The sequence below is a fragment of the Macaca mulatta genome, chromosome 17, assembly GCF_049350105.2.
Source record: "Macaca mulatta isolate MMU2019108-1 chromosome 17, T2T-MMU8v2.0, whole genome shotgun sequence".
NCBI lineage: Eukaryota > Metazoa > Chordata > Mammalia > Primates > Cercopithecidae > Macaca > Macaca mulatta.
This window is the reverse complement of record NC_133422.1, coordinates 31,320,589-31,344,229: the sequence shown is the minus strand read 5'-3', so window position 1 is coordinate 31,344,229 and position 23,641 is coordinate 31,320,589. Positions and strand designations below refer to the sequence as shown.

The 23,641-nt window shown below is 40.7% G+C and overlaps 1 protein-coding gene across 1 annotated transcript in view; it reads left to right on the top strand.

Annotated features, from left to right (window-relative positions):
- NEK5 (NIMA related kinase 5) overlaps window positions 1–23,641 on the top strand; it is a 90,208-nt gene that overhangs the window by 19,093 nt on the left and 47,474 nt on the right. The window contains exons 7-14 of the mRNA XM_015121121.3: window positions 1,079–1,165; window positions 5,262–5,316; window positions 7,861–8,061; window positions 8,139–8,220; window positions 9,987–10,120; window positions 16,611–16,792; window positions 20,537–20,603; window positions 23,005–23,121. Of these exons, the coding sequence (XP_014976607.3) occupies window positions 1,079–1,165; window positions 5,262–5,316; window positions 7,861–8,061; window positions 8,139–8,220; window positions 9,987–10,120; window positions 16,611–16,792; window positions 20,537–20,603; window positions 23,005–23,121 (925 nt within the window). The remainder of the gene's footprint in view (window positions 1–1,078; window positions 1,166–5,261; window positions 5,317–7,860; window positions 8,062–8,138; window positions 8,221–9,986; window positions 10,121–16,610; window positions 16,793–20,536; window positions 20,604–23,004; window positions 23,122–23,641) is intronic.

Genomic DNA, 23,641 nt, shown 5'->3' with positions numbered 1-23,641 from the left:
TTGCAGGACTATTTCAATATATGGACAAAGAAACATGATGTGGGGTAAAATATTTTGATTTCTTTCAGGCCTGCTATCTGTCATGTGATGTTATACTAGAGTCAGGCTGGACTTTGGTATCTTATTGCTACAAGGAGTCTGCTTTGTCAGTCTTAAGGTCTGTTTTAGTGTTAACGCCAGTCAGCTGTGCCTGAATTCCAAAGGGGAGGAGGAAATAATGAGGCATGTCCAACCCTGCTCCCCATCATGGCCTGAACCGGTTTTTCGCGTTAACTTTGGAATGTCCTTGGCCAAAGGGAGGGTTTATGAGTTGGTTGGGGGGCTCAGAATTTTATTTTTGGTTTACACACTTTCTAGCAGATTAAATTGGTGCACCTGTTTGGAAGACAATTTGGTGGCAATATATATCAAGAGATTTTTAATTCTATTTCATTTGTTCCAAGGGAATAATTTGAAATTTGGAATAATGTAAATGCCTAAATAATTGGGAAATGGTTAAATTTAATGAAGCTTGGCCTGACCATGTACCTGAATATATCATAAACATTTATGGTTTTGAAGACTTCTTGATAACTTTGTTATACTACGTAAAGAAAATGGAATTCTGAATTTTAAATACATTGTGATCACAGTTACATGAAAAATATGTGTGGAAAAAAGACAGGAAGGAAATATATCAGAATTTTAACAATAGTTGTTTTAGGTGCTAAGATTCTGGGTAACTTTTTTCTCCCTTGTTCATTTTTGTATTTTCCAAGTTTTAAATCATGAAGTTGCAATTTGATAATCTCTACATCTGAGAGATTTTTATAACATGACAATTGCATCTCTTTGTGGAGTCTTTAAGCCATAAAAAATATATTTTAATGTGTAAATTTTTGGGAGGTGAATTGTAAGTTTAAAAATCAGCTGATTTAGTTACTCTATCAACATACAGTGTTTTGCTTTCTTCTAACACATGTATGCATCAAATCTTGTGTTATCCATTTTCACATTTTTTCTTGCATGTCCATGTCTTAAGGCTTTTCTTACTCCAATAAAAATTCATACTGATTTATTATTTAATATAATTTACTAGTTCCATGGAACTTGCTCGAACTTGTATTGGAACACCTTACTACCTGTCCCCAGAGATCTGTCAGAATAAACCCTACAACAATAAAACGTAAGTTGCTGACTCTTAGTTTGAAAGTGTCAGTAAAATCCGATGGATGACACTGAATGAAGATTCCAGAAACTAAAATTCAAATCTCTTCTTTCTTTCTCATGGTACTTTTGTAATTTCATTTTCTTCATGTGTGAAATTGTTCCCGGACCAAACAGGGTTGGGCTGCTATTTCTCATGGTCCAATAACGAGATGCAGATGAACTGGGGAGGAACCGAGTTTTCATTTCTGTAACTGGTACAGGGAGAAGGCCTGGAAATTATCGCCAGACCAGCTCAAAATTACAAAGTTTTTCAGAGCTTATACACCTTCTAAGCTATATGTCTATGTGTAAGTGTGCATTCATTTAAAGACATAGTGATTAACTCCTTTTAGTCTGTAACTAAGGTCTGAGTCCTGAAGACTTTCTTCTAGAGCCTCAGTAAGCTTACTTAATCTAAATGGGTCTAGGTACTGGGGTGATTACCCTTATTTTGTCTGCTGCTAAATCATGGAGGTTTAGGCAGTTCTTTCAGACCTCCAATAAACTTGTTTGTGGAGGCCTGGGGAGTTTCTTCAGACCCCCAATAAAACTTGTTTAATCTTAAATGGTTCCTGTTAAGAATTCCTTTGTTATTTTATCATGCTTTAAGGCCCAGGAAAGGCCTAGGCAAAACTCTTGATGGGCTTTTTTACATTACAGCCTTTGTATAAGGGCACTGGCTTTTTTTTTTTTTTTTTTTTTTTTTGAGACAGAGTCTTGCTCTTGTCACCCAGGCTAGAGTGCAATGGCATGATCTCGGCTCACTACAACCTCCGCCTCCCAGGTTCAAGCAATTCTCCTGCCTCAGCCTCCTGAGTATCTGGGATTACAGGCGCCTGCCACCATGCCTGGCTAAAGTTTTGTATTTTTAGTAGAGACGGGATTTCACCATGTTGTCCAGGCTGGTCTCAAATTCCTGACCTTGTGATCTGCCCGCCTCAGCCTCCCAAAGTGTTGAGATTACAGGTGTGAGCCACTGTGCCTGGCCGGGCACTGGCTTTTTTAGCTTTTAATATTTAACTTCACCACTCAGTCAGTACAGAAACAGTTATGATGGAGGCCTGCGTTAGTAAGACCTGGCCTGCCACACAATGGGGATCCCAGTGACTATCTCTGAGCAGTGTTACCTGAAGGTTTCGAACTTGTTTAGAAGAAAGCCATTTCTCTTCATTTAAAGATACAAGTGGTATAAAAAATAACATTGCAAATTGCAGTCACAGTGACGTCCATTTTTGTATTATATGTTCATACCTTTGAAGCACTGTTTAGTCTATTGCAAGAAAAGATTGAAGAGGATGAAGTAGAAGACAGTGTGATCTGGTGACCGCTCACTGGATTAGGAGCTAGGAATCCTAGTCTTGGCTAACTTGACCAAGTCTTGACCTCTGTGGGCCTCAGGTTCCTAACTCATAACAATGAAAGTATTGACTAGGTAATCTTCAAGGTATCTTCCAGCTTTAAAACCCAGTTAGTTTTTATGTATGTGATATCAGAGTCTGATTCTCAGCAGTAATTTTTTTTTTCTTTTTTTTTTGAGATGGAGTCTGGCTCTGTCACCCAGGCTGGAGTGCAGTGGCGTGATCTCAGCTGACTGCAACCTCTGCCTCCCAGGTTCAAGCAATTCTCTTGCCTCAGCCTCCCAAGTACCTGGAACTGCAGGCATGTGCCACCATGCCCCGCTAATATTTTGTATTTTTAGTAGAAACGGGGTTTCACCATATTGGCCAGGCTGGTCTTGAATTCCTGACCTCAGGTGATCTGCCTGCCTCAGCCTCTCAAAGTGCTGGGATTACAGGTGTGAGCCACTGCACCTGGTGCTCAGCAGTAATGTTAATGTATACCACAAGAAAAGGTGAAGAGGAGCTTTTGCTTCCTATAAGGAGAAGGAAAAAACTTTCATTTTTCAAAGCTGGCTGCCATTGAACAAGTTGGCGATAAAGAAGACTGAGTTCCCTTTGGAAGTTAGTTGTCCTTTTGTGTAGGAAAAAATGCCCGAGAGATACTTGGCTATTGGACTTTGAAGGAGATAAATGAAAGGCAAAGTTCAGGTGGTAGAGATTTACAAAAAGAATAGTAAGAATTTCTCTGCCTAATAAAATAACAGGGTTTTTTTTTTTTTTTTTTTTTTTTTTGAGACATCCCCTGGCACCAAGGAGTTTGGCCTCAAGTTAGTTGTGCAGGAATGCAGGTAGGGTGTGCTGGACAGAAAGTAGGCTGTTCAGAGCAGGGCATGCCACAGATAGCCTTGGGTCAGCTGTGTTGTTTTGTTTCCTTGTACTGATTTTCAAGAATTTGAATCAGGCCGGGCGCGGTGGCTCAAGCCTGTAATCCTAGCACTTTGGGAGGCCGAGACAGGCAGATCATGAGGTGAGGAGATCGAGACCATCCTGGCTAACACAGTGAAATCCCGTCTCTACTTAAAAAATACAAAAAACTAGCTGGGTGAGGTGGCGGGTGCCTGTAGTCCCAGCTACTCGGGAGGCTGAGGCAGAAGAATGGCGTAAACCTGGGAGGCGGAGCTTGCAGTGAGCTGAGATCCGGCCACCGCACTCCAGCCCGGGTGACAGAGCAAGACTCCGTCTCAAAAAAAAAAAAAAAAAAGAATTTGAATCAACATTTAAATACTGCTGGATGTGGTGGCTCATGCCTATAATCCCAGCACTTTGGGAGGCTGAGGGTGATGATCACTTGAGTCCAGGGGTTCAAGACCAACCTGGACAACATTGTGGGACCCTGTCACTACATTAAAAAAAATTAAATATTGAAAGACTTTAAAATATGCATAGTTGGTGCCTCTGAAAATTGGAAGATATTAGCAATAATCAGGTGGGTAGCCGCTGGCTCCATTAGAGGACTGGTTCACCACAGTCTTCACTATGCAGAGTGGTCTCAGGCCTGCAACTGGCCCCACCTGACCCCCAGGTGGCTGCAGTACTGGCCTGAGCCCTGGGGGCATATGAATCCTCTACCCTGGCTACAGAGGGTGCTCTGGGAACAGAAGAGAAGTTTGGGTCTGTGGAAGCCCTAGTAAAGACAAAAGTCTGTGTGATGTGAAATGGTCAGTGAATTTCTAGAAGGTCTAGAAAGTTCATGTTTGCTTCTTGGGTCAGGTGCAGGTGGCCCACACCTGTAATCCCAGCACTTTGGGAGGCCAAGGAGGGAGTATTGCTTGAGCTCAAGAGTTTGAGACCAGCCTGAGCAACATGGCGAAACCTTGTTTCTGAAAAAAAAAAAAAAAAAAAAAAATCATTAAAAAACCCCACAAATTTGTTTCCCACCAATCTTACCGTCTGTTGTACTTACCATCTTTTGTACTCAAAACCTTAGTATAAGTCTATCTTTCTCTCCTTCTGTCTGAAACACACACACACACACATACACACTCACGCACAAAGTGTTGCTGCTAGAGGAGCCATTTACCTCAGTCCTCACTTTAATGATTCCTTCTTGCTTTGACTCCTTGACTTCTTATTATACATTTTTTGATCTTTTAGATTTAATTGTGCTTTTTGTTCTAAAAAGTAACTCCTCAATTAAACCAATCACATATAAATATTTATGAAGTACTAAATCTGTAAAGAGTAAAACTCATGATATATATTTTAAATATATTTTTAAATGTTTATTGAGAATCAGATACTATGTTTATCACATAATATAACTTTGATTCTCTCAAAAGCCTTGAGTAGGATATATCTTTCCAAATCAACCAAATATTACCTTTTGAGTCAAAACAAATCCATGTTTGAGTTCTGCCTGCCTCCTCCAAATTGCTCAACATTTCATCATACATACACTGTTTTTGAGCAGGAAGCTGAACTAAATATTAAACCACCAGCTTGTAGCAAAGTTTGTATGCCTTTCTTCAACTAGAAATCTGACAAACTACAAATGATTTTCATTTTACCTCTTATCTTCTAATAAGAATTGATGATACATCTGAAAGCATTTGTAAAAACTGATCAACTTATATAAAATTGTAAAGTGACACAAATTTAAGGCACCATAAGGATAAAAGCTTTTATTAAGAATTATGGATATTTTCTTGGCATGTAAACTCTTATCTTCTTTAGGGATATTTGGTCTCTTGGCTGTGTCTTATATGAGCTCTGCACACTCAAACATCCTGTAAGTATGCTCGTTGTCAGACTAATCTTGAATTATTGGAATTGTAGAAAAGAAGTTAACTTATAGGAGAAAAAGGTTAATGTTTGGTTTTATTAGATTGTTAAAAATTATATGGATGAGCTACTTAAAATAATGAAGATGACATGGAAAGATGTCCAAACAATATTGTAAAGTAAAAAGTCCAAGTTGGAGACTAGTACGTGTAGCATATTTCCATTAAAAATAAATTGTGTGGGCTTGGCATGGTGGCTCATGCCTGTAATCCCAGCACTTTGGGAATCTGAGGTGGGTAGATCACTTGAGGTCAGGAGTTGGAGACCAGCCTGGTCAACATGATGGTAACACCCTGTCTCTACTAAAAATACAAAAATTAGCCAGGCATGGTGGCACGTGCCTGTAGCCCCAGCTAGTTGGGAGGCTGAGGCACAAGAATTGCTTGAACCATGGAGGTGGAGGCTGCAATCAGCTGAGATCGCGCCGTTGTACTCCAGCCTGGGTGACAGCGAGACTCCATCTCAAAAAAATAAAAAATAAATGAATAGTGCCGGGCGCAGTGGCTCACACCTGTAATCCCAGCACTTTGGGAGGCCCAGGCGGGTGGATCACAAGGTCAGGAGATCGAGACCATCCTGGCTAACACAGTGAAACCCCGTCTCTACTAAAAATATTTTTTAAAAAGTTGGGCGTGGTAGCAGGCGCCTGTAGTCCCAGCTACTCGGGAGGCTGAGGCAGGAAAATGTTGTGAACCCAGGACGTGGAGCTTGCAGTGACCTGAGATTGCACCACTGTACTCCAGCCTGGGTGAAAGAGCGAGACTCCATCTCAAAAAAAAAAATAAAAAACAAAAATAAAAATAAAAATAAATAAATAAATAAATAAATAAATAAATAAATAGTGTGTGAATAGATACGTTCAGCAAAAGAAAAATGTACGTGGGCAAAGGTCATAGAAAACCAGGCACAAGTGTTTAAGAGTCTTCTCCCAGAGGTCACATGGGATGTGCCAAATCCTCCAGCATTGTTACCCACGTCACCTGTGAAATGCGATCCATAAGAAAGCTCATTGGATATACCCAGTGCCCAGGATTTTTACTGGGAACTGGTCACATAGGTAGCCTCTACCTGGCATATGCCAAACTTTCAGACTCCTGGAAAGAAAGCAGGTGTTCGACGTAAACCATATTGTTCACATAAATAGCTGAGGCAAAGAGAGCCGCTCCTAACATTCAGGGAATGGTGGGAATTCTTCTGAAATCTTAGTTTCCAGACACCAGCCACAGGCCAACATTGTAAGCAGGCCTTTCTGAGGATAACCTGCTACATCAACTCTTCTCCACAGCTGTCATTATTGTTATTATTAATTATTGTCAAGGATTGCACAGCCAATTTCTGACGAAAATGTGTACTTCTTTTTTTTTTTTTTTTTTTTTTGAGATGGAGTCCCGCTCTGTCGCCCAGACTGGGGTGTAGTGGCATGATCTCAGCTCACTGCAACCTCTGACTTCTGGGTTCAAGCAATTCTCTTGCCTCAGCCTCCCGAGGAGCTGGGATTACAGGTGCCCACCATCACGCTTGGCTAATTTTTTTGTATTTTTAGTAGAGTTGGGGTTTCACCATGTTGGCCAGGTTGGTCTTGAACTCCTGACCTTGGGTGATCTCCCCATCTCGGGCTCCCAGAGTGCTGGGATTACAGGTGTGAGCCACCATGCCCGGCCAATGTGTACCTTTATTGCTACACCATGGTGTTGAATATTATTATGTATAAATAACTATTGATTTCATACAATAGAAGATTTTCTGGTCTGTGAAGCATTTTAGAGGAAGTTAAACAATGTTTATGTGAATTTTAAAAAGCAAGAGATAAAATTTCATATCAATGTGACCTCAACTTTGTAAAATAAACATCATTTTAAAAAAAGATCAGAAGGAGCTATACCTCTGAGTGGGTAAAATTATACATATTTTCCCCTGTCTTTATAACTTCCTGTACCTTCCAGTTTTTTATTATGAGTAAACATTATTTCAATAATAAGACAAAACAAAAAAACTTGTTTTAAATAACATGGCATCTCGTTGAGAAACGAAAGATTAGTTGTTGAAAACAATTTAGGGTGGACTATAGTGCTTCTTTTTTATTTTTTGATTGAGACCGGGTCTCACTCTTTGTCACCCAGGCTGGAGTGCAGTGACGTGATCACGGCTCACTGCAGCTTTGACCTCCTGGGCTTAGACAATCCTCTTGCCTCAGCCTCCCAAGTAGCTGGGACCACAGGCTCATGCCACCAAGCCCAGCAAATTTTTAAAAACCATGATTTGGAGAGATGAGGTCTAATACTATGTTTCCCAGGCTAGTCTTGAACTCCTGGGCTCCAGTGATCCTCCTGCCTTGGCCTCCCAAATTGCTGGGATTACAGGTCTACTGCTTCTAACTACAATTTAAAAACATTGTTTTGCTTCTTGGTATGTTTGTTACTTTAACACTTTTATTATTTGTTACTTTAGTAACTTTTCTCTGATTTAGTATGATTGCTCCTTGCCCTTTCAGTTTGAGGGTAACAACTTACAGCAGCTGGTTCTGAAGATTTGTCAAGCACATTTTGCCCCAATATCTCCAAGGTTTTCGCGTGAGCTACATTCCTTGATATCTCAGCTCTTTCAAGTATCTCCTCGAGACCGACCATCCATAAATTCCATTTTGAAAAGGCCCTTTTTAGAGAATCTTATTCCCAAATATTTGACTCCTGAGGTGAGTTTTGAGGTGACTGTTTGGATTTTGGCAGAGATTTTGGTTTGTAGGTCCTTGACACGTGTGTTCGGTTTTAGGTCATTCAGGAAGAATTTAATCACATGCTTATATGCAGAGCAGGAGCGCCAGCTTCTCGACAGGCTGGGAAGGTGGTCCAGAGTAAGTGTGACTTTGCTGTGCAATCAAAAGCATTTTTTACCCATGTCTCACACAGAGAGTAATGCAAGGAAATTTCACCAAACATTTAGGAAATTTCACCAAGCATTTTGAAAGTGGACATTTAAGAAATACAAGCCGTATAAGCAGGAGAACAATCATCTTGTCAAATGGCAACTAGTGAGTGTGCCTGAAAGTTGTATATTTAGCTCATGCATGACCTGCAGGGTTTCTTCTCATTAGTCAGGAAACCTTCATGAAGCAGAGGACATGCTGATAGAGATGCTTGAAGAGGTTGAGCCCAAACTTAACTTTTGTGTAGTGAAGGGATAGAGTGGGAGAAGGTTGCAGATAGACATGGATGATGAGATGAAACTTATTTTTCTAAAATAGGATAGACTGGCAGTTAAGAATTCTGTTGCAAAGGACCATTGGAGCTGAAGTTAGGGTCTTGGGGCCTAACTGGTAACAGTGAGAACTGTTACTTTGTGGTTCCCAAAGAAGGCAGGAGATACTTTATGGTAGTAATAATTGGAGAAAACTATTTTAGTCCTGGTGTCAGGAATCAGCTCAGCTGTGTGTCAGAGGGAGGGGTGCATTAAGAAAGAGAAAATTACTAACTCATTTGATGCTGTGAAAGTCAAAGCCCCAGGATTTAGCCATAACTGAATGCCTGGACTTACAATATTAGGAGAAGCAGAAAACCTCCCAAAGGAATTCATGAGAGGGAAATGTTATCCATTGAGAGACAGATTCTAAAATCGAGGAAAGTTAAGGAGAAAATGAATGAGCCTCTTTGCCATTTAATTTGACTGACATTGTTGTATATCAGTCTAGACTGAGAATGTTTAGAAAGTAGATAAGTACAAAGTATGGGACAGTGTATTGTCCATATTTCTAATATAGGTAAGACAGGAGAACAAGAACAATTTTTTCTTATTGAGATGGGGTCTCACTGAGTTGCCCAGGCTGGTCTCAAACTCCTGAGCTCAAACAATCCTCCCACCTTGGCCTCCCAAATTGCTGGGATTACAGGTGTGAGCCACTTTACCCCGCCCAAGAACAAATTTTGATGGAGATAAAGACAAGCATTAGAGATCTACTCATACCTCAATCTCAGCACTTTGGGAGGCCAAGGTGGGCAGATCATTGGAGGCCAGGAGTTTGATGCCAGTCTGGCCAACGTGGCCAAACCACATCTCTACTAGAAATACAAAAATTAGCTGGACCTAGTGGCCCATGCCTGTAATCCCAGTTACTTGGGTGGCTGAGGCACAAGATTTGCATGAACTTGGGAGGTGAAGGTTGCAGTGAGCTGAGACCCTGCCACTGTAACATAGCCTGGGTGACAAAGGGAGACTGTCCCAACAAAAAAAAAAAAAGAGAAGATCTACTCATAAATTCCAAACAATGTGGCATGAATGGAGTGGCCTGATAACCCAAGCTCTAATGACCAAATTTAATAACTTTTATTATTATCCCATACATATTGTTTCTGTAAAGGTTAATATTAATTTCTATTTTTCTGAAAAAAAATGATGTTATATATACTAGAAATATGCAAAGGGACTCTGAAAAAAGGTTTTTTTCATTTAAAGAAAATGCATATTAATTTTTCATCAGTACTTCTCTCACTGTAACATATCTCTGGCTAAAAAGTAAACTTACTGTGTTATGAAATGTAGCTTATGTTTATACTCTTACAAGTATCAGTAGTAAAGATGTACAATTTTTCCAAAATTAAAGCTGTTTTGTTTTGGTTAATTAAGAGTGTAAAATACAAAAAGTGAAATTCCAGGGAAAGTGCCCACCAAGATCAAGGATATCTGTGCCAATTAAAAGGAATGCTATATTGCATAGAAATGAATGGAGACCACCAGCTGGAGCCCAGAAGGCCAGATCCGTAAGTCATTCTAAACCCTCCTTTGTGTTTTTTTAACTATGGTGTATTCTTTTCTTTTCTTTTTTTTTTTTTTTTTTTTTTTTTTGAGATGAAGTCTTGCTTTGTCGCCAGGCTGGAGTGCAGTGGTGTGATCTCAACTCACTGCAAACTCCGCCTCCCGGGTTCAAGCGATTCTTCTGCCCCAGCCTCCTGAGTAGCTATGACTACAGACGTGTGCCGCCATGTCCAGCTAATGTTTGTGTTTTAGTAGAGATGGGGTTTCACCATTTTGGCCAGGATGGTCTTGATCTCTTGACCTTGTGATCCGCCTGCCTGGGCCTCCCAAAGTGCTGGGATTACAGGTGTGAGCCACCGCACCTGGCCCCAGCTAATTTTTGTACTTTTAGTAGAGACAGGGTTTCACCATGTTGGTCAGACTGGTCTCGAACTCCTGACCTTGTGATCCACCTGCCTCAGCCTCCCAAAGTGCTGGTATTACAGGCATAAACCACTGCAACCGGCTGTTATATTCTTTTTCTTTAATTTTTTAGTTAAAAAAATTTTTGTGGGTACATATTAAGTGTATGTATTTATGGGGTACATGAGATGTTTTGATACAGGCATGCAATGTGAAATAAGCACATCATGGAGAATGGGGTGTCTGTCCCCTCAAGTACTTATCCTTTGAGTTACAAACAACCCAGTTATACTCTTTAAGTTATTTAAAAATGTACAATTAAGTTACTATTGACTATAGGCAGTCTATTGTGCTATCAAATAGTAGGTCTTATTCTATTTTTTTTAACCCATTAAGCTATGGTATATTCTGACAGACCTATCTGCACATGTTCATGAGGTACAAGCTCATTGTCTGGAGTCCACAAATTTTGTACTTACAATAAAGTATTCTGTACTGAGCATTTTAATGGTATTTTTTTGGACAACTTCTAGTTTTTATATTTTATAAAACGATGTTGTATGCCCTTACAAGTATACTTTAGGTTTAATTTTCTTTTTTTAACTGAAATTCTTCTTATTTCTAGTAAGTAAGGTTTTCCTGTATAGGAAAAGTGAGTAACATAGCAACAGAAAACAGTCTGCATTTAATATTCTTAATTCTAACATGTATAGGATTGAGAAGTTTGTATGATATAATAATTGATATTTCCCTAGTGATTCTTTGTGTTTAGTTATTTGAATTCACTTCAGCACAGTGTTGAATCTTTCAGGTCATACTAGTGAAATGCTTCTGGTATGTAAATGATAAAATGGCTATTGTCTTTTAATTAAAGAATTATATTTTTAAGGAAGGCTCATGGTAAAATTAGAGAACCATTTGGAAGTATATTTACTAAGTGTTTACTTGATAGATAGACATTTTAGAAAATATATTGGTATGTAAACATTTTTTTAAAAAACTGATTGTTTAAGTTATTGCCCTTCATTTGATAAAGGGCTTAACTTGTTTGTTTATTTATTTATTTATTTGTTTGAAAGAGGGTCCTGCTCTGTCACCCAGGCTAGAGTGCAGTGGCATGTCTCAGCTCACTGCAACCTTGATGTATTAGTCTGTTCTCATACTGCTATAAATAACTACTTGAGACTGGGTAATTTATAAAGAAAAGAGGTTGAATTGGCTTACAGTTCTGCAGGCTGTACAGGACGCATTGCTGAGGAGCCTCAGGAAACTTACAATCATGGCAGAAGAGGAAGCAGGCTCATCTTAAATGGCCAGAGCAGGAGGAAGAGAGCGAACGAGGAGGTGCTACACACTTGTAAACAACCAGATCTCATGAGAACATACTCACTATCACAAGAACAGTAAGAGGGAAATCTGCCCGCATGATCTAATCACCTTCCACCAGACCCCTCCTCCAACATCAGGGATTACAATTCAGCATGAAATTTGGGCAGGGACACAAATCCAAACCATATCATTCCACCTCTGGCCCGTCCCAATTCCCATGTCCTCCTCACATTGCAAAATACAATTTTCCCTTCTCAACAGTCCCCCAAGGCTTAACTCATTTCAGCATTGAACTCAAAAGTCCACAGTTCAAAGTCTCATCTGAGACAAGTCAAGTCCTTTCCACCTGTGAGTCTGTAAAATAAAAAACAAGTTAGTTACTTCCAAAATACAATGAGGGTACAGGCATTGGTAAATACACCCATTTCAAAAGGGAGAAATCAGCCAAAACAAAGGGTTTATAGACCCCATGCAAATTCAAAACCTAGCAGGGCAGTCATTAAATCTTAAAACTCCAAATTCCTTTGACCCCATATCTCACATCCAGGGCATACTGGTGCAAGGAGTGGGCTCCCAAGGCCTTGGGCAGCTCTGCTCCTGAGGCTTTGCAGGCTGCAGCCCCTGCGACTGCTCTCACAGGCTACTGTTTAGTGCCTGCGGCTTTTCCAGGTGCAAGGTGCAAGCTGTCGTTCAGGCTACCGTTTTGGAGTCAGGAGAATGGTGGTCCTCTTCTCACAGCTCTACTAGGCAGTGCCCCAGCCGGGACTCTGTGTGGAGGCTCCAATGCCACATTTCCCCTCTGCACTGCCCTAGTGGAGGGTCTCCCTGAAACAGGCTTCTGCCTGGACGTCTAGGCTTTTCTGTATGTCTTCTGAGATCTTGATGGAGGCTCCCACGCCTCAACTCTTGCACTCTGTGCACCTGCAGACTTAACACCACGTGGAAGCCACCGAGACTTACGGCTTGCACTCTCTGAAGCAATGGCCTGAGCTGTACCTTAGGCCCTTTTAACCATGGCTGGAGCTGGAGCAGCCACAATGCAAGACACCATGTCCTAAGGCTGCACAGAGCAGTGGGGCCCTGGGCTTGGTCCTCAAAGCCATTCTTTCCTCCTAGGCCTCTGGGCCTGTGATGAGAGGTGCTGCCTCAAAGGTCTCTGAAATGCCTTCAAGGCATTTCCCCCATTATCTTGGCTAGCAACATTTGACTTCTCTTTATTTTTGAAAATTTCTGCAGCTGGTTTGAATTGCTCCCCAGAAAATGGGTTTTTCTTTCCAGGCTGCAAACTTTCCTAACTTTTATACTCTGCTTCTCTTTTAAGTATAAGCTCCAGTTTTACATCATTTATTTGCTCACAAATACGAACATAGGGTGCTAGAGAAGCCAGGCCACATCTTGAATACTTTGCTGCTTAGAAATTTCTTCTGCCAGATGCCCTAAATCATCATTCTCAAGTTCAAAGTTCCACAGATTGCTAGGGTAGTGGCACAATGCCTCCAACCTCTTTGCTAATGCATAACAAAAGTGAGCTTTGCTCCATTTCCCAATAAGTTCCTCATCTCCATCTGAGACGTCCTTAGCCTGGACTTCATTGACCATATCCCTATCAGAATTTGGTCACTATGATTTTAACAAGTCTCTAGGACATTCCAAACTTTCCATCATCTTCCTGTCTTCTTCTGAGCCCTCCACACTCTTCCAACCTCTGCCTGTTACCCAGTTCCAAAGTCACTTCCACATTTTCAGGTATCTTTATACAATTCCCCACTCCTAGTACCAATGTATTGTGTCAGTCCGTTCTCATACTGCTATAAAGAACACCTGAGACTGGGTAATTTAAAAAGAAAAGACGTTTGATTGGCTCACAGTTCTGCAGCCTGTACAGGAAGCATGGCTGGGAGGCCTCAGGAAATTTATAATCATGGCAGAAGGGGAAGCAGGCTCATCTTACACGCAGGAGGGAAAGAGTGAAGGGATAGCTGCTACAAACTTTTGAACAACCAGATCTCATGAAAACTCACTCACTATCACAAGAACAGCAAGGGGGAAATCTGCCCCCATGATCTGTTTACCAGGCTTCCTCTCCCAACATTGGGGATTACAATTCAACATGAGATTGGGCAGAGACACAAATCCAAACCACATCACTCGACCTCCAGGCTGAAGTGATCCTCCGACCTCAGCCTCCTGAATAGCTAGTACTACCGGTATGCGCCATGATGCCCAACTAGTTTTTATTTTTTGTAGAGTCAGGGTCTCACTGTGTTGCCCAGGCTGTTCTCGAACTCCCTGGCTCAAGTGATGTACCTGCCTCAGCCTCCCAAAGTGCTGGAATTATAGGCGTGAGCCACTGTGCCCAGCCTAAGGGCTTAATTTTATTAAAGAAATAAGAAAAGTATGTTGTGATTCAGAGGACTCTTTATCAGACCTGTAGAAGACAAAACACATCTAAAAGATTTGAGGATGAATTAAATTATGAGAACTGTTGAACACGTTGACATTTTTTCCAGTTCCTTGAAAAGGTAAAATTGATTTCCACAGGAACTACCTCTGATATTCCTATTACTGTTGGGATATTAGAAAAAATTTTAAAGAAACTGTCTATTGCCTTTCAATACTTTTCTCTTTCTAACCACTTTTCAACAAGTAATTGGTAGTATTTTTTTCTAGGTTGTATACAGGTGAAATTGTAAATCAAAGAAAACTACTTCTTACTTTAAAAGATTTTAAAAATAGGCTGGTGCAGTGGATCATGACTGTAATCCAACATTTTGGGAGGCTGAGGTAGGAGGATCGTTTCAGCCCAGGAGTTCGAGACCAGTCTGGTCAACACATTGAGACCCCACCTCTACAAAAAGTAAAATTAAAAGAAAATTAGCTGGACACGGTGGCATGTGCCCGTAGTCCCAGTTACTTGGGAGGATGAGGCAGGGGATCCCTGGAGCCCAGGAGTTTGAAGCTGCAATGAGCTATGATCACACCACAACCCTCCAGGCTGGGTGACAGAGTGAGATCCTGTCTCAGAATTTATAAAGGAAAGAAAATATTTTTAAAATAAACATATAATTTGTATTTAGATTAATAAACTAAATTTTATACATTTGCTTAAATATTTAAATAGAACTATATGAAAGTGCCATTTTCCTAGATTAATGATGGTCAATTCTGTGCAATGTCTTTTTTTTTTTTTTTTTTTGAGATGGAGTCTCTGTCACTCAGGCTGGAGTGCAGTGGTGCTATCTCGGCTCACTGCAATCTCCGTCTCCCAGGTTCACGTCATTCTCCTGCCTCAGCCTCCCGAACAGCTGGGACTCCAGGCGCCCTCCGTCACACGCCGGCTAATTTTGTTTTTGTATTTTTAGTAGAGACGGGGTTTCACCATGTTGGCCAGGATGGTCTCTATCTCCTGACCTCGCGATCCGCCTGCCTCAGCCTCCCAAAGTTCTGGGATTACAGGCGTGAGCCACCGCGCCCGGCCAATTATGTGTAATTTCATATGGTCCAATCTAACATATATATGAACCATATAGCAGTAAAAAGAACAAAGGATATAACATATTACCTCTTTATATGAGGACATTTTGGTTTTAATTGTTTTCGTTATTCATATTCCCAACTATTAATTCCTAAGTCTTTGCAGTAGTTTCATCTATTTTTCTCTTTTTATTATTAACTGTGAACTGTCAACTAACAGAGTTGCCACACTTCAGGTTAAATTGACCCCACTTTGCTCTTTAGCAAGAAGGTCTTGACTGGCTTTTATATCTTAATTTGATCCATTTCTCATCTTCTAGCTCAGTGGCTTCTACTCAGTTCTAAGATAAACTGTCATTTCTGGTTCTCCTGTTCTCATTCTGTTCTGGTTGGGTGGTGAGGGCTGGGATGCTAATATGTCCATCACAGCTGTTATATGACCTTTTTAAATATTTTCTCTGGAAGAATGACTCTGATTCAGCATCTTATTTTCTTTAAGTCATGATGCCATTTTGCGTTTAGTCAAATGCATCAGAAACTAAAAATGTTGCAAATCCCCATATGTGTGAGTTTCACGATACTTTTTATTTTCCTGTAAAGTATGGTAAGGTATAAATGAGTTTAAGAAAAATAGAAAACAATAATTCTGAGTTTAGTTTTGGATCTTGGATTGGCTGGGCATACTCACTAGCTAAGTACATTTTACATACTAGCCATGAAGTATGCATGATTCATATCTATACCTTAGCAAAATTGTAAACCACTATACTATATAGTACTTAGGTCTTTTTGTACTCTAGGGTTTGGGAACTCTAAGATTATTTTATTCTGAAAAACAAGTGTAGTAGAAAAACAGCAAAAATACACCTTCAGTGCCTTGTCTTAGCTATGGTCACTGTCATGTTGTCAAGTATTATAAATTTGTATTATGTTTTTTTTTTTTTGAGATGGAGTCTCACTCACGTTGCGCAGGCTGGAGTGCAGTGGTACGATCTCAGCTCACTGCAACCTCCACCTCCCGGATTCAAACGATTCTCCTTCCTCAGCCTCCCGGGTAGCTGGGATTACAGGTGTGCACCACCACACCTAACTAATTTTTGTATTTTTAGTAGAGACAAGGTTTTGCCATGTTGGCCAGGCTGGTCTTGAACTCCTGATCTCTTGAGTTCAGACCTCTTGAACTCCTGATCCACCTGCCTTGGCCTCCCAAAGTGCTCGGGTTACAGATGTCAGCCACTGCACCCGGCCTGTATTATGTTTTTTAAAAACATCCCCTCTTCTTTTCTTCAGATAAAAATGATAGAAAGGCCCAAACTTGCTGCTGTGTGTGGACATTATGATTATTATTATGCTCAACTTGATATGCTGAGGAGGAGAGCCCAGGAACCAAGTTATCACCCTATTCCTCAAGAAAATACTGGAGTTGAGGATTACAGTCAGGAAGACAGGCATGGTCCATCCCCAAGTCAATGGTAATATTGTGGTCTAGCTTAAGCTTTGATTAATCTGAAAATATCTTTATATATTAACATTAATTATTCTGAAATCCAAATTCTCCTAACACAAATAATCCAAGAAGAACTTTCCAAATCTTCATTTTAAACACATAGTTCCCTTGACCTTTTTCTTTTGTTTGCTTTTGTAGACAGAGTCTCACTCTGTTGCCTAGGCTGGAGCACAGTGGCGCTATCTCAGTTCACCGTAACCTCCGCCTTCTGAGTTCAAGCAATTCTCGTGCCTCAGCCTCCCCGGTAGCTGGGACTACAAGCGTGCACCACCATGCCCGGCTAATTTTTGTATCTTTAGTAGAGACAGGGTTTCACCATGTTGGCCAACCTGATCTCGAACTCCTGACCTCAGGTGATCTGCCCGCCTTGGCCTCTCAAAATGCTGGGATTACAGGCATGAGCCACCGTGCCTGGCCGTGTTAGTCTCTCTTTCTATGTCAGCCCTACACCTGCTCGTTAGTTGGTTCTTCAAATTCTCAGGTACCCTCTCACCAGGCAGCCACTGAGCTCATGTGATCCACCTGCCTTGGCCTCCTAAAGTGCTGGGACTACAGGCGTGAGCCACTATGCCCAGCCTTTTTTTTTTTTTTCTGTTAGAAAGATTTTGTTTTTATTTCCATCAGAATGTCATATATATTACACAAATCAAATCTGTTGACATCTCAAGCATATAACAATTACATGTTCTTATAAATTATGTGGGAATTACATACACTGTGAGAAGTGTTGTAATTATTGTGTAATGTGTATTATAATTTAGCCTATCGAAGTAACAAAGTCTCGTAATTAAATAAAGCAATAAATGTATTGATAGATTATCACAATTGATAAGTAATTGATAAATTATCTTCTTTTCCCCTTAACCCTTTTTCATCTCAAGTCTGATCTAGCTTATTTTCTTATTCATAGAGCTGCTTAACTGTAGGCACAGACCCATACCCCTGCCCTTTTAATATTCTTTCTTCCTCCTGCTAAATTCCACTATATGGCAGGTGAAAAAATAGTTGTGTATATTTCATTTCTCAGAGAGGTTACTAATATGAATCAATAATTGAATCATTAAAATCAAATGATCATTTGAGACATTTTGAGAAATAAGATACATTTCATTCAGCATTTATGTTCTAGGGATCTTCAAAATGTGGACATATTAGAAAGAAAATAGTATTCTTACATTGGTCTTATGGTAGATTTTCAAAAATTTTACTCCATAATGGATTTCTGCAGATCTACAATATTTTCAAAATTTTTTCACACTGATGTCGATATTCCTGTGTCCAGAGTAATTGACACCTAACACAGGCCTAAAGACTTAAGTCTAAGAGTTCTTTTTAAAAAATGTTTGTCATCAAATTTTTTTGTTCAGAGTTAGAAATTTGTTACTTTGGCAACTGTGGTTATTTATTGTTGAAATTTTGGATGAATTATGAAAAATACAAGAGATTATGTGATGGTAATCTCATTAATAGTGAAAATGAGATAAGCAAGAATGATAAGAAAATAATTTCTTCAGAAACATATATTGGGAAAAGCAGATGTTTTATCTTTAAAGATATTGGGCACTGTTGTGGTTTTTATCTATCTTCATAACACATTTTTAATTATCTCCACAATTATCAAAAGTTGCATCTTCCATTTATTCAAATTGTAATACCCATATTGGACTCAATTAGTGAGGGATGTAGATTTTACAAATGAACTGGGAACAGCCACAAAACTCCCTTTCCCTTTTCTCAACCACTGGGAAAATATATCCTCCACTCTTTGTCTAGATTTGAGAACTGTCAAGCTATCAATTATTTTGACCACGTGTGTTTTTATCTCCCAAGCTCTCACATGAAACAATAGAAAGGGTCCTTCTCTTTCCTGGATGCCCCTTTGATGCCTGGTAACCCCTCCTCTTTGTATACTCCCCCATCCCCAACTTTCTCTCTGCTGGAGGTCTAATTACAGGCCATGGGATGGAGGAAGAGGAATTTTTTTTTTTTTTTGAGACAGTCTCACTCTGTCACCCAGGCTGGAGTGTGGTGGCCCCATCTCGGCTCACTGCAAGCTCTGCCTCCCGGATTCACATCATTCTCCTGCCTCAGCCTCCCAAGTAGCTGGGATTACAGGCGCCCACCACCATGCCCGGCTAATTTTTTTTATTTTTAGTAGAGATGGGGTTTCACCATGTTAGCCAGGATGGTCTCGATCTCCTGACCTTGTGATCTGCCTGTCTCGGCCTCCCAAAGTGCTGGGATTATAGGAGTGAGCCACCGTGCCCAGCTGAGGAAGAGGAATTTGTATAGAATTGTGGGGGTGGAAAGGGAGTAGGTAGACAGAGAAATAGTGAATGTCTTTTGGATAGCCCCTGGGTGTCGGAATCATTTTTCTCATGAAGATATTGATATATGTGCCAATTAGGCTTTTGAGACAGATGAGTGCTTACAATTTACCCTCATTTGATTCAGGAACTATCTGTGTGTGAGGCACTTCACAGCCCTAATCTCTTCTAATCCTTGTATCAATTCCTGTGAAATGGCACCATGCCCACTTTACAGCTGAGGAACTAAGACTCAAAGACTTTAGCTTGTCATTTCATCCTGTCTCTAAACCCCTGATTATTAACTTGCCTCTTTGTAAATTGGGGATGCTTATCATGATGTTCCTTCCTAAAGGAGGTGTTTCTGAAATGACAGTTCTGTCTTTGGAGCCTTAGAAGTTACTCATATTCCAAAAAACTTATGATCCGAAATGTGGTTTTTATTAGCAACCAGTAGTTACAGAAATGTTTTACAGGAAATTCTACAAAAAAAAAAAAAAAAAAAAAGATGATACGTAAAATGTGAGTATAAACTTGAAAATTGTTTGACTGGAATTGACTAAAATTGTGCTGGAAAAATACCTTAAACATTTGGAAAGACAGCTAACCCATGATTTCTTTTCTCATTAACCATTTATGTGCAGAGATAAAGGGATGGATGGAGGGACACATTCTGCTCTCAGGGAGCTCAGTATGTGGTGCAGGAAACAGATATGCAGCCATTCTTTTTTTTCTTTTTTTTCGAGACGGAGTCTTGCTCTGTCACTCAGGCTGGAGTGCAGTGACGTGATCTCGGCTCACTGCTACCTCTGCCTCCCAGGTTCAAGCGATTCTCCTGCCTCATCCTCCCCAGTAGCTGGGATTACAGGCGCCTGCTACCACACCCAGCTAATATTTTTTTAGCAGAGACGGGGTTTCACCATGTTGGTCAGGCTGGTCTCGAACTCCTGACCTCAGGCAATCCACCCACCTCGGCCTCCCAAAGTGCTGGGATTACAGGTGTGAGACACTACATCCAGCTGCCATTGTTAAATCAGGAGAAACAACCTGTACATTAGACACCTACACAAGGCATGAGAATTTCTGGGTGTGGGTCTGTTTTCCTCCCCACAACAATGGAAGGACGATTTCTTGCCCTGAAGAAAAATTACTGGATAAGAATATTTTTCTGTTTAATCCTCTCCTGTATCCCCACTTGTTACTCTTTATCCTTTTTTCCTCTTGATTCCAAAATTTTATTTTCCAATGTAAAGATTCTGTAACTGTGAACTACTTCTTGAACTTGAAACTTCAAGCCACCAGTGAATTGTGAATCTCATTACTAAACTGAAAATCTACTTGTCAAATTGGTGCATAAGATTTGTTAAAGTTTCTACTTAAGCTGAACATTCTTATTTTCTAAGGCCTGCTGAGTACCTTCAGAGAAAATTTGAAGCTCAACAATATAAGCTGAAAGTAGAGAAGCAATTGGTAAGTAAAATACCAAATATGGGAAGCAATTAGGAATTTCCTAATAGTTTTTCTGTTCACAGATTTTCAAGTCAAAGTTCATTCCATCAGAAGGTCAAGACTACTCTCTACTAGTCCCCAGTTTTTTTTTGTTTTTTGTTTTTTTCTGAGACAGAGTCTCGCTCTGTCACCAGGTTGGAGTGCAGTGGCGTGATCTTGGCTCACTGCAACCTCTGCCTCCCAGGTTCAAGCAGTTCTCCTTCCCCAGCCTCCCAAGTAGCTGGGATTACAGGCTCCCACCACCACGCCCGGCTAACTTTTGTATTTTTGGTAGAGACGGGGTTTCACCATGTTGTCCAGGCTGGTCTTGAACTCCTGACCTCAGGTGATCCACCCACCTAGGCCTCCCAAAATGCTGGGATTACAAGTGTGAGCCACTGCACCTGGCCCGAGTCCCCAGTTTTTAATAGCTAAAGAAAATAATGGGAAAGGGTTGAATTAGAGTCTTAGCAGTCTGGCTTCTTTCTTGGCTTTCTCTCTTCTGTGGGACCTTGGACAGTTCATTCAACCTATCTGAGCCTTAATTTCCTTTTCTATAAATGACAATTTTTAGAGTAGGTGAGCTTCAAATTACAGTGCTCTAGTGCTTTCGTTCTATTTTGTTAAAGATTCTTCTGCACATTAAAAAAAAGTGACAAGGGGCCGGGCGCGGTGGCTCACGCCTGTAATCCCAGCACTTTGGGAGGCCAAGGCAGGCAGATCACGAGGTCAGGAGTTCGAGACCAGCCTGACCAACATGGTGAAAGCCTATCTCTATTAAAAATACAAAAATTAGCTGGGTGTGGTGGTGCATGCCTGTAATCCCAGCTACTCAGGAGGCTGAGGCAGGAGAATTGCTTGAACCCAGGAGGAGGAGGTTGCAATGAGCCGAGATCGTGCTACTGCACTCCAGCCTGGGCGACAGAGCAAGACTCTGTCTCAAAAAAACAAAAAAACAACAAACAACAACAACAACAGCAACAAAAAAGTGATTAGGCCAGATATGATGACTCATGCCTGTAATCCCAGCACTTTGGGAGGCTGAGGTGGGCAGATCGCTTCAGCCCAGGAGTTCGAGACTAGCCTGGGCAACATAGTGAGATCTTATCTCTACAAAAAGAAAAAAAAAGATTACCTGGGTGTTGTGGCATGTGCCTGTTGTCCCAGGTACTCAGGGGGCTGAGGCAGGAGGATTGCTTAAGCTCGGGAGGCAAAGGTTACAGTGAACTAAGATTGTGCCACTGTATTCCAGCCTGGGTGACAGAGTGAGACTGTGTCTTAAAAAAAAAAAGACTCAGCTTGGTGGCTCACACCTGTAATCCCAGCACTTTGGGAGGCAGGGGTGGGCGGATCACGAGGTCAGGAGATTGAGACCATCCTGGCTAACACGGTGAAACCTCGTCTCTACTGAAAATACAAAAAAATTAGCCGGGCATGGTGGCAGGTGCCTGTCGTCCCAGCTACTTGGGAGGCTTGAGGCAGGAGAATGGCGTGAACCTGGGAGGTGGAGCTTGCAGTGAGCCGAGATCGGGCCACTGCACTCCAGCCTGGGTGACAGAGCGAGACTCCATCTCAAAAAAAAAAAAAAAAAAAAAAGGTGACTGTTGTACTTTATTTGAAATGAAAGTTAACCTTTACCCTTAAATACTGTCAGAATTCTGGGGCTGAGAGAGGCGGGATTTGCACCCTATTTATATCACTCTTGTTTTGAACCGTTGAAAACCTATAGTTCTATTCCCCTACATAATTCATGCTCTGGGGTTGCTAACCCTTTACAAACCTTTGATATCACAGTTATGTTACCAATTCCAAAAATAAATCTACATATCTCAAATGGTAGCATAACATATGGATCATTTAGAATAAATTATATAAATGATTAAATTAATTTTTAAAAATTGTTTACTATGTGCGTGGCACAGTGGCTCACACCTGTAATCCAATCACTTTGGAAGGCTGAGGCAGGAGGATCACTTGAGCTCAGGAATTCAAAACCAGCCTGGCAGCATAGTGAGACCTTATCTCTACCAAAAATTTTAAAATTAGCCAGTCGTGGCAGCATGTGCTTGTTGTCGCAGCTACTCAGGCTGACGCAGGACAATTGCATGAGCCCAGGAGTTGGAGGCTGCAGTGAGGCAAGATCATGCCCCTGTACTCCAGCCTGGGTGACAGAGTGAGACTCTTTCAAACAGAAAAATACATATATATGTTTTAATGTTTTATACTTAAGAAAATTCTACTACTTACTACAAAAAACTCCCAAATACTGAGTTTGCTTAGTGATATAATTCTTATTTATAGGAAAAAGTCAAGGTCAAATCAGAAGATGAAGATGTTTCTGAAATCAAAGTATGCTTTATAAATTATTTCATTCAATAAATAGGGTCTTCGTCCATCTTCTGCCGAGCCAAATTACAACCAGAGACAAGAGCTAAGAAGTAATGGAGAAGAGCCTAGATTCCAGGAGTGGCCATTTAGGAAAAACGAAATGAAGGAACAGGTTAAAAACTTTAATTCTAGGGCTATCCTTGTATTTCTTTGTATTACTGTCTTTTGTACTGTAATAGGAAGTTACTTCTGTTTCCTACAGTGCCCCTGAATATGTCAACACCATGCTGAGTGTTACAGGGGATACAGAGTTAGGTATTTCACTTTTTCAGATAATGCAATATGGCTAAGTTCATACAGCTTTTCACCTTGTGATTCATAGAGTAACTGTCCCTCATTAACAGATTTGGGATTTGTATTAGTTTCCTGGGCTGCCGTAAGAGAGTTCAACAAACTAGGTGGCTTAACACAATAGAAATGTATTGTCTCATAATTCTGGGAGAGTGGAAATCCAAAATCAAGGTGTCAGCAGTACCAAGTGCCCTCTGAAACCTGTAGGGGAATCCTTCCTTGCCTCTTCCCAGCTTCTGGTGTGTCGCTGGCAGTCTTTGGCATTCCTTTACTTGCAGTCACATCACTCCATTCTCTGCCTGTATCACATGCTGTTCTTCTTCACATGGCCATCTACTTGC